General features: G+C 40.1%; 1 protein-coding gene across 1 annotated transcript in view; it reads left to right on the plus strand.

Annotated features, from left to right (window-relative positions):
* Window positions 1-559: 559 nt before the first annotated feature.
* The window catches only part of LOC129138603 (histidine-rich glycoprotein-like), a 96541-nt gene continuing 84979 nt past the window's right edge, over window positions 560-12121 (plus strand). Inside the window, exons 1-4 of the mRNA XM_063804315.1 lie at window positions 560-704; window positions 2217-2265; window positions 6152-6268; window positions 8075-8110. Coding sequence (XP_063660385.1) covers window positions 2217-2265; window positions 6152-6268; window positions 8075-8110 — 202 coding nt within the window. The 5' untranslated portion in view covers window positions 560-704. The remainder of the gene's footprint in view (window positions 705-2216; window positions 2266-6151; window positions 6269-8074; window positions 8111-12121) is intronic.

The following is a 12121-nucleotide window of genomic DNA, read 5'->3' on the forward strand; positions in this document are numbered from 1 at the left end:
CCAGCTAATTTTTGTATTTTTTAATAGAGATGGGGTTTCACCATGTTGGCGGGGCTGGTCTCAAACTCCTGACCTCAATTGATCTGCCCGCCTCGGCCTCCCAAAGTGTTGGGATTACAGGCGTGAGCCACCGTGCCCAGCCACAAATGTTCTTAATAGCATGAATCACAAATGTTGATAATGGCTTCTAGAATGGTGATTTATTTCCAGAAGGTTTTCAATTGACTTTGCTCAGATCCATCGAAGGATAACTATCTATGGCATCTATAAACTTATGAAATTTATTTCTTAAATTATGAGACTTGAAAGTCAAAGTTACTTCTTGATCCATGGGCTGCAAAATGGATATTGTGGTAGCAGGCATGAACACAACATTCATCTCCTTGGACACCTTCATCAGAGCTCTTGGGTGGATAGGTGCATTGTCATTGAGCAGCAATATTTTGAAAAGAATCTTATTTTTTCTGAGCAGTGTGTTTCAATAGTCGGCTTAAAATATTCAGTAAACCATGCTGTAAATAGACGTGATGTCATCCAGGCTTTGTTTTTCCATTTACAGAGCACAGGCAGAGTGGATGTGGCATAATTCTTCAGAGCCCTAGGGTTATCAGAATGGTAAATGAGCATTGGCTTCAACTTAAAGTCACCAGCTGCATTAATCCCTAACAAGAGATCCAGTCTGTCGTTTCAAGATTTGAAGCCAGGTATTGATTTATTCTCTCTATCTATTAAAGTCCCAGATGACATCTTCTCTTAATAGAAGGTTGTTACATCTACACTGAAAATGTGTTCTTCAGTGTAGCTACTTTCATCAATGATCTTAGCTAGATCTTCTGGATAACTTGCTGCAGCTTCTCCATCAGCACTTGCTGCTTCACCTTGCACTTTTATGCTATAGAGACTGCTTCTTTCCTTAAACTTGTGAACCAACCTTTGCTACCTTCAAATTTTCCTTCTACAGCTTCCTCACCTCTTAGGAGACGAAGGCTAGGGCCTTCACAGAATTGAAGAGAATTAGGGCCTTGCTCTGGATTAGGATTTGGCTTAAAGGAATATTGTGGCTAGTTTGATCTATCCGGACCACTCAAACTTAGTCTATATCAACAATAAGGCTGTTTCGCTTTCTTATCTTTCGTGTATTGACTGGAGTAGCACTTTTAATTTCCTTCAAGAGTGTTTCCTTTGTATTCACTATTTGGCTGTTTGGTGCCAGAGCCCTTGCTCTCAGCCTGTCTCGGCTTTTCACATGCCCTTTTCACTAATCTTATTCATTTTTAGCTTTAGATTTAGAGTGAGAGATGTGGGAGGACTCTTTCACTCGAACATTTAAAGGTCATTGTTGGATTATTAATTGGCCTAATTTCATTATTGTTTTGTCTCAGGGAATAGGAAATCTAGAAGAGAGAGAGAGAGATGGGAAAACAGCAGGGTGGTAGAGCAGTCAGAACACACACAACATTGATCAATTAAGTTCCCCCCTTTATTTGTTTTTTTTGAGATGGAGTCTCACTCTGTTGCCCAGGCTGGAGTGCAGTGGCACGATCTCAGCTCACTACAACCTCTGCCTTCCGGGTTCAGGCAATTCTCCTGCCTCAGCCTTCTGAGTAGCTGAGATTATAGGCACGCACCACCATGCCCAACTATTTTTTTTGGTTTTTTTTGTATTTTAGTAGAGACGGGATTTCACCATGTTGGCCAGTCTGGTCTTGAACTCCTGACCCCGTGATCTGTCCGCCTTGGCCTCCCAAAGTGCTGGGTCCTGACCTCATGATCCGCCCGCCTCAGCCTCCCAAAGTGCTGGGATTACAGGTGTGAGCCACCGCACCTGGCCTAAGTTCCCCTTTTATATGGGCACAGTTTATGGCGCCCCCAAATAATTACAATAGTAACATCGAAGATCACTAATCACAGATCATCATAACAGATATAATGATAATGAAAAAGTTTGAAATATAGCAAGAATTACCAAAATGTGACAGAGACACCAAGTGAGCACATGTTGGAAAAATGGCACCAATAGCCTTGCTAGATGCAGAGTTGCCACAAACATTAAATTTGTAAAAAATGCAAGATTTACAAAGTGCAATAAAGTGATGTGTAACAAAATGAGGTATGTCTATATGGTATTATTTAGGGAATAATGACACAGAAAAAAAGTCTATACATGTCCAGTGCAGATGGATTTTTAAAAAATATTTTCAATTTTGAATTCACAGATGAAGAACTCGTGGATATGGAAGACCAGTTGTGTTCATCCTCCATCTGGTCAGTATGGAAAGTTCTTTCTCTAACTTAGGAATTACAAACCTGATTATCATTAATTTCAAAATGTATATGAATTTTAACTTTAAATATAATTATTGTGCAATAATTCTTTTTCTGAAAGTATTTTCCTCTTTATTTTCTAAATTTACCTTTTAATAATTTTTTTCTTTTTCTTTCTTTTTTCTTTTTCTTTTTTGAGGTGAGGTCTCACTCTGTCGCCCAGGCTGGAGTGCAGTGGCACGATCTCGGCTCACTGCAACCTCTGCCTCTCATGTTCAGGCGATTCTCCCACTTCAGCCTCCTCAATAGCTGGGATTACAGGCACGTGCCTGCCACCATGCCCAGCTAATTTTGTTGTTCTTTTGTTTTTGAGACAGAGTCTCGCTCTGTCGCCCAGTCTGGAGTGCAGTGGCTCGATCTTGGCTCACTGCAACCTCCGCCTCCTGGGTGCAAGCAATTCTCCTGTCTCAGCCTCCCAAGTAGCTGGGACTACAGGCGCACACCACCACACCCAGCTAATTTTTGTATTTTTTAGTAGAGATGAGGTGTCACCATATCAGTCAGGCTGGTCTCGAACTCCTGACCTCAGGTCATGCACCTGCCTCAGCCTCCCAAAGTGCTGGAATTATTGGCGTAAGCCACCGTGCCTGGTCCTAATTTTTGTATTTTTAGTAGAGATGGAGTTTTACCATGTTGGCCAGACTGGTCTTGAACTCCTAACCTCAGGTGATCCGTCTGCCTCTGCCTCCCAAAGTGCTGGGATTACAGACATAAGCCACCGCGCCGGGCCATTAATTTTTTTTTTCATTTAAAATACTTCAAGCCTACAGAAAAGCTCAAAAAATAACACAGTGAACACCTGTGTATACTTGACCTAGATTTACCAATGATTAACCTATTGCTACATTGTATTTGGTAGTTGTATCTTTTTAATCTTCATTAATCTAGGATAGTTTCCCTGCCCTCCCACTTTTTAAAAATAGTTTGATGGTTCAGGCCAGCTGTCTTCTAGATTGTTCCACAATCTGGATTTAATGATTGATTCTTCAGATAAAATATTTTTGGCTAGTACTTAAATAGATGACGTGTGCTTCCCATTTCATCACATCAAAAGGCACATTTCAGTTTGTGCTATTATTGGTGACATGAAGTTTAATCAGTTAAGGCAGGGGTATTCCAAATCACTCCATTGAAAATGCACATTTTTCTCTTTTATATTTAATTAGTAGCCTATGGGCAATACTTAAAAGTCCTGTGAATATTCTCTTCCCCGGTGTTTTGCCTAATGGTTTTGGTATGCATTGACGATTCTTGCCTAAACCTGTTATTATACTGATGGTTTCTTTTCTTTTCTTTTTTTCTTTTTTCTTCGGAGACGGAGTCTCTCTCTGTCACCCAGGCTGGAGTGTAGTGGCGCGATCTCAGCTCACTGCAACCTCTGCCTCCAGAGTTCAAGCAATTCTCCTGCCTCAGCCTCCCGAGTAGCTGGGATTACAGGCACCTGCCACCATGACTAGCTAATTTTTGTATTTTTAGTGGAGACGAAGTTTCACCATGTTGGCCAGGCTGGTCTCGAACTCCTGACCTCAGGAGATCCACCTGTGTCGGCCTCCCAAAGTGCTGGGATTACAGGCAAAGTGCTGGGATTACAGGCATGAGCCACCGTGCCCGGCCTATACTGAAGGTTTCTAAATGGTCAGTTACAAATTCTGTCATTCCTTACAAATATATCTCCTTTTAGAAAAAAGCAGTTTCTGTTCTTTTCTGTTATTCTTTTAGAACAAAGCAGTTACCCTCTCCATTACCACTTTTTCTTTTTTACTATCACTGTGGACTCACGGATTTTTTTATTCTATGTTTTATAGTCAACGACCATTATTATTCCTTTTGATGATCAAATTGTACCAGAGTTAGCCAGTGAGAGCCCTTTCAAGACATCTCCTGTGTCTTTTTGATGTGTTCTCATCATTCTTCAAGTGCTTTTTGGCTTATAATACAAGATACTTCAAGTTCACTTGTATTTTTCCTGCCCCATGTATAGCGTCAGCTATTTTTCCAGTAAACCTTGGTTTCTTTTAGTAGACAACAGTATTTAGAAACTAATACCTGGGCATTAGATGTACTCATTGCTGCTGGTGTGTCATATTAATTGCTACTGGAGTGTCATTGCCTCCTTTCTGTGGACAGACCTAGTAAGATTTGTCTTAGGAAATCATGAGTTCATACTAAAAATTCCGATTCAAATCCGTCACCAAAGGTTTCTTTAGGATTCTCTTCACTTTCTCACATTCATATTTGTATCTCCTTTCTCCTATAGTGAGAACTCTGGTTCCAAAAATAACCCCAAAAAATGCATTTACTCGTTTGTTCTAACCATGCAGAATATACACACATGGTGTGTGTGTGTGTGTGTGTGTGTGTATGTGTGTGTATGTATGTATGTGTCATAGTTTTAGAATTTACTTCTCCAATAACATTACCAATAATACAGATTATATTTAAGTTTTCTGGTCAGAACCAAATGATGACATTTGTTAAAAATACAGATTTCTGGGCTTGTCCCTAGCCTGCCAAAACAGAATACTTGGGAATAGGTCCCTTTAGTCCTCATTTTAAAAAATTAACACTCCAGGTGATTTAGAAGAACTCTGATGTTTGTGATTCAGTGATGTGATGAGGAGCTTGAGCTTTAAGTAAGAAAGGTTGGTATCCTCGTTCTGTTACTTAGTCTTTTCAGGTTCATCACCTGGTACTTAGAAAAGTGCCTGACCTATAATAAATACATAATAAAGGTACTGATCTTTTTTTATTATAAGGTACTGAACTGGATTGCCACATATTTCCTATCTGGCAGAAATTAAATTAGTTTTAAAAGCAGTTTATGTAATGATGTAATGTTGAAAAGTTGTTCTGAAGTGAATACATTTGTGAAAATAGAAGTAAAAATTTTCTAAAAGCTACACTGTAAAAATAAGTGTGCATGATCAGTTGAGATATACGAATATATGTTTGTATATTTTAACATTATATATGTGTTTCTTTACTTCTTCCACCCATCGGGAGTCCAGTAGTTTGGGGCAGATTATGTAACAACTCTAATGATAACGTTACCCAAAACTGATGAAAAAAAGAATAACTTCGACAAAATACTTCTATTTTGCAGCCTGTGCATATTATTACCTTATGAACTTATAAACGGAGGATGGACTATTTTTTATTCACTTTTATAATCCCTGTCCCCACCACCATATTTTGACTGTGGTATTACAGGAATACCTCATTTTGTTGCACGACACGTATTTGTGGAGTGAATGAATCGTTCTTTCTCTCTTTTTTATTGGAGGAAAAATATGTAACAAAAAATTTCCACTTGATTTTAACTGTACAGTTTGGTAGCATTGAGCACATTCATATTAGAACAGGGTTCTACTGACAGCATTGTACCAAGTGAGGGAACCAAAAAATTTTCTGCTTTTCATTGTGGAATGTCATTTGAATCAGAAATCTTCTGGGGACTTTGTTATTTGAATTTCTATCTTTCCTTATTACTTGCCTGGGAGAAAACACATATTGAACAACAAAATGGTAATGTTCATCCTCAGAGACTAGACCTTGTCAATGTTCTCTGATGCCTAGTAGGACCACTGCAGGAAAAAAAAAAAGTTAATGAGACTGTTGCTAGGAGACGGGAGAGCCAAAAGCTCATAGTCTTGTAGGGGTTCCTCTGGAAATCAAGGCAACTTAAGTGTGTTTTGGATTAGAGGTTTAGCTATCAAAATCTGCCCTTTGAAGAGCATGCACATTTTAGCATATAATGTTTAGTATGATTTCATGTTTTTGGAGAATTTTTGAGGATAATCTCAAGGCATTTCATTTCTTTCCATAGGGATAATCCCTTTTTTTTCAGAGTACATCTCATTTCCAAGTGGCTGTTGCGCTGCTGTTTGCCCCCACTCCTTCAGTGCGACAGCCTCAGAGCTGGTAGGGAGACAGCATGCCACTGGTAAGTAGCTGAGAAATATTTTGTAAAATAGATATCCAGACTAAGATTTTTTAAGCAAGCGACATGTTTTGAGGGAATAGAATAATGCAAAATTGTGTAGGAATCTCTGATTCTAATCAGCAGCATTGGGAAATGGATTAATTAAATTCTAAATATTCCCTGGTCATTTTTCTAGTTTAAAGCTTGTTTCTTAAATGATGGAGTTGCTAGGAGGCAATATAGAAACTTTCCCCTTGTGATTCTTGTAAAATATTTCCTAAAATAAGATTTAATGAAGATGTTACTAAATTGGAGAATTGCTTTCAGAATTGTACCTCAGCTTTATGATATTTTGACGTGATGAAATGGGTTATGATTCAAGATGTTCTCAAACCTGGTTTATTTTCTCAGTGCTGGGAGAGCATAAGAAAAATATTACTTTGCAATGCAGAAAAGGATACGATGCCTCATTTTTTTAAATTAAGAAAGTCGTGTGACGGGATGTCTGTACTAGAGAGAAAATGAGGAAGAGGGCAGTTTGTAATAATGTTCAGATTGATTGCTTCATGTGAGATATGAAAGTGTATTCAATGAGAAACATTAAAATTTGACTTTAGGATGAAAAAATCATGAAAAAGTAATAATGAATATTATGATCGTGCTTTCATTGGAAAAAATTAATTTGTATTTTTGGACAGCGATTTATACAGTAAAGACAAGAGTGTTCTCGGTGCTTCTTTTTTTGAAAAGGGATGTGAGATGGATAGCAGAGATTCTTATCAACGAAGCTTTAATGTTTGTTTCTGAAACATTCCTGAAAACAGAGCTTTTGTAGCTCTGTTTCTGCAAGAAAAACGAAAAAAAAAAGTGAAGTGGTGATTTATTCCTTTGAAATTCAAACTGGCCCTTGAACGTGAGGAAAAGAAAAATGATAGATAAATAGATTTCGTTTTTGAGTTAGATGACAAAGCAGCAGCAATCAAAGAGGAAAAATAAGAATGAAAAAGCTTAAAAGAAAGTCCTCAAGATGGGCCATTTTCCCAAGTTGAACATGTCTGCTGGTAGCATGTTTTGCAGAGGGAAAGGGAGAGAACATACTGGAGGCAAAGGGAGGGGGTGTTGAACAGAGCACTGCGGCAAAGAGAGTGACTGACGCATCCAGGGACATGTGACCATTCTCTGGTGTAGCGAAGAAAATTTGCCAGGACTCCATCTTGTATAAGACATTCTATACATACTGACATGCAAATAATGCTATAATCTTTCTGTAGTACATAATGAGCTCGTTTTGCGTGATCCTCCACTGGTGTATATTGGTATTTTGTCTTTGCTTCTACGCCTTCCTCTCTGTGCTTCCAGTGCTTTTATACACTTACTAAAATATTAAAAATGATGTTTTCCCCTTTATTATAAAAATATCATAGTCATTGTAGTAAATTTTGAATAATTTAAAGATGACTATAAAAATTACCCATAATTCCGTAACTTAGAGATAATTACTATTAATCTTATTACTGTCAGTCTCTTTTCTCTGAATATATGCAAATAAATGCATAGAAATATATTATACAAAATGAAGATCACATGTACATACAATTTTTAGCCTGTTTGATCCATTAAATATATATTGGGAGCAATTCCCCATATTTTAAAATATTCCACAAGAATGTGATGTTTTGTGGATGTATAATTTTCTATCATATAGATGTCCCACTAAATGTCCGATTATTGAATGTTTATATGTGCATTATTTTTGCTGTTATAAATAACTGAAGGAATATCTTTCCATATAAATATCTGTGTGCTTTTCTGGTTTTTTCTCCCTAGGAAAAATTCGTAGACATGGAATTCCTGGATCAAATGGTATGAAACAGTTTAAGGTTTCTTCCCCCCAACACCTATCACCTAATTTATTTATTATACGTGGTATAAACATTATTTTCTAGCCATTGTTTTCCTATTAATTTTTACCATTTATGGTGGTGATTTTTTTGATATTTTACAGTTTTACATGTTAGATTTCCATATCTGACCATCTTAAGTGTTGTGATTTTTTTCTTTCCTTTGATTAGTGTATTCACCTGTATTTTTTTCTAGTTATTTAATTGCTTCATTTTTTACAATTAACTCTTTAATCCACCTAGAATTCATTTTGATATATGGTATACAGTAGGATTTAATTTTTTTCCCCCTAATAGGTCACCGATTGTTTCAGCATCACTTATTGAATAATCCAACGCAACAACTGTTCTTCCATTAGATAGGGTGTAGCTTTCCACAGGTCGGCCATTTTCTCTTTACCCAAGATGGTTACATTTTGCAATGGTACTCCTACCTTCCTGCAGCTTCTGACAGCATACTAGAGCACCATGTTTGTGCTTGTGCGTTTCAAAAATCCTAGGCACATGCAGATTAGGGCAGTATTTTAAACAGGACTTTTTTTTTCATTTTAAATATGTTAAGTTTGTCACATTCTTGTTGCAAATTAAAATTAAGGAATCCAAATATATGAAACCACGGTTTCAGGTGTGCTATTCCTCTTAGGCACACCTGATATCCCAATTGTGTGTTTAAAAAAAAAAATACCCCCGGGGTTAAAGTTCCTCCTTCAACCTCTTTTTTTTTTTTTTTTTTTTTTACTCTTCAGATACTCAAAGAGTTAAAGTTGGCTCAACTCAGTTCTTGGAATTTTCTAGAATGATATAAGAGGGAAATACAAGAAATGTATGAGGAGTAGAAGTAAATAATGTTTGCCAGCCTGTTGCTGGCCGTAGTCTCATGTAGGGATTTAAAGGAGCTAGGGTGAGTCCTAACCCATGCCACCACTGCCACTACCTCTTCTAGATACGGACACACCCCAGTGAGCCACCTCTTTTCACCGCAGGTGTAAGGCTCAAGACATAAGGCAAGGAGTTTTTTAGTAGGAGATGGGTTAAATACTGCCCAGAGAAATCTGACAATTAAAATCACTTGCTACCTATTACCAACCCTCTCCCGGGTCCCCAAAGAAGCTTTCTCTCTCTATTGACTTCTGCACCGGGCCTCTTAGCTTTACTGATTCTGGGGGGGGAAAAAAAAAGGGCGGGGGGAGGATGGCGCGTGAGTGGGAGGCTGCATTGCCTGCGGTTATTGCAAGGGGCTCCTTTGGCTCACAGCCTCAGTCCCAGTAGTTTCCTGACTTGCCGCATTAGACTGTGTTTTGTTTATGAGGAGGCTGGTTTCCCTGGCAATGGCAGCTCGCCAGTGCATGCGCATTTGCTCCACTGCAGTAGCAGAATGCGGCTGTGGGGCCAGGGGAGGGGTCCTGAGGGCCGCAGTGGCTGGAGTTATTTGGCAGACATGACGTCAGTTTTTCTGAGCTAAACTGCCATCGTTACTGTATATGGAGCTTTTTTTTTTTTTTTAAATAAAGCTTGGAAGGCTTTTAGCCACTCCTTTTCTTTCCTCCCAAATTAACTGCTCTCTATATGCTCACCAGTGACCACGAAGGCTTTCTAAGGTTTGAGGCCACCGATGCCCTCAGGGCCCCGAGGGGAATCATAATAGTATGAGAACAGGAAACAGACTGCCTGGTTTCAGACCTCGGCTGCTTGCTAGTTGCATGACTGTGGGACGGGTTACTTAAATCTCTTAGTTTCCTCAGATGTAAAATGGGGATGCTAACAGCATGTTTAGAACAGTGTCTGGCACATAGTAACCATTATGTAAGTGTTGTCTATTATTATTTGTAGATACTAAGGGGGACTTGCCTGGAAGCAGACTTGTGTCCGCAGTATACAAACTCACCCTTTAAAGCACACACTGACCAGATAACACAAACACACATTTACCCCCACAGCACCTAGACTCTTCTCACAGTACACACACTTGCCTTCCAGTACACAGACATATCCAAAGGCACATCGACAAGCACCACAGCAAAAAGATGTTCCCCAGAACACATGGACACCCCAATCCCCGTATCATTAGACTCTCCCAGAGGCACATATGTACTGCTTAATGCAGAGACTCACCTAAGGCACACTGATGCACCCCGCATGACACAGACTTGCCCCCCCCATAAGGACTCTACTATGACACACCGACAATCCCAACATCACACACTGTTCCCACATCACACGAACCCATTTTAGGAAACACACAGCATACAGACTTACCCCATAGAACACAGCTTCCCCGACAAGCACACATACTCTCAAGGCCAGTAGACTCACCCCACAGCACACAGACTTTCTCCAGAGTGTACAGCTTCTTCCCACAGCAAGCAGACTCTCCCCAGGGCACACAGACACCCCTGACATCACATACTCTCACCACAGACCATAGACTCGTCCTAGAGCACAGGGACTCTTGCCAATGAAACAGACTTTCCCGAGAATAGACTCATGAGACAGCTTGAAGACCCGCATCATGACACAAAGACTCTCCCACAACAGACAGACTCACCCCATTGTGTACAGACAAGCACCATAGGCCACAGACCATCACCTCAGGACACAGACTTGCCCAGCACTACACAGACACTCCGCAGAGCACGTAGAGTCACCCCGCAAAGCACAGACTAAACCCATACTACAGAGACTCTCCCTATAGCTTTCAGACAAGTTTACCCCACCACAGAGACATGCAACGGTACATCTTACAACATATATCACTCCTTGATGCACACAATTGTGTCACAGCACACAAACTTGTCCTACAGTGCACAAATTCATGTCACAAAAGACACACTCACCACACAATACAAATACTTGCACCAGCCGGACGCGGTGGCTCACGCCTGTTATCCCAGCACTTTGGGAGGCCTAGGCAGGCGGATCACCTGACGTTGGGAGTTCGAGACCAGTCTCACCAACATGGAGAAACCCCGTCTCCACTAAAAATACAAAATTAGCCGGGCATGGTGGTGCATGCCTGTAATCTCAGCTGCTCCGGAGGCTGAGGCAGGAGAATCGCTTGAACCCAAGAGGCGGAGGTTGCAGTGAGCCAAGATTGTGCCACTGCACTCCAGCCTGGGCAACAAGGGTGAAACTTTGCCTCAAAAAAAAAAAAAAAATTAAAAAAAAAAAAACCCAGCAACAAAAACAAACAAAAAAACAATTACTTGCTCCAGAGTTCACTCATTTGCCCTAAAATATCTAGACCTTACCCCAGAGTTACCACACAATGCATGCTGTGTCCCTGCATCACCAAAATACAACTCAAACTCCTCAGACACACTCTGATAAATAGACATACCTGACAATGTACAGCTTGGCATCATAGCAGGAAAAACTGGCTCTACAACAGATTTATTCTACAACAGACACACTCAGGCTGTAGAGACACCTAATCTTTCTTTAAGGTATTCAGACCCACCCTTTTGGGCACAGTCACAGATGTGATCCAGGATACCCTCACCCATCCCACAATACTGATGCAACCCACAGCGTACAAACACATCCCACAGCATAACACTCTAAGCCCACAGTGCTCAGAAATGTCAGGCACACATTTGTCATACAGATTTATTTCACACACAAAAAACACAGCCAGGTGGGTGGCTCATGCCTGTAATCCCAGCACTTTGGGAGTCCGAGGCGGGCGGATCACAAGGTCAGGAGTTCAAGACCAGCCTGTCCAACATGGTGAAACCTTGTCTCTACTAAAAATACAAAAAAATTAGCCGGGCATGGTGGCACATGCTTGTAGTCCCAGCTACTCGGGAGGCTGAGGCAGGAGAATCACTTGAACCCAGGAGGTGGAGGTTGCAGTGAGCCGAGATCATGCCATTGCACTCCACCTTGGGCAACAGAGTGAGACTTCGTCTAAAAAAAAAAGAAAGAAAGAAAGAAAGAAACAAGAAAACAACAACAAAAAACACTTCTTATAGTG

Source organism: Pan troglodytes, chromosome X (assembly GCF_028858775.2).
Source record: "Pan troglodytes isolate AG18354 chromosome X, NHGRI_mPanTro3-v2.0_pri, whole genome shotgun sequence".
Taxonomy (NCBI): Eukaryota; Metazoa; Chordata; class Mammalia; order Primates; family Hominidae; genus Pan; species Pan troglodytes.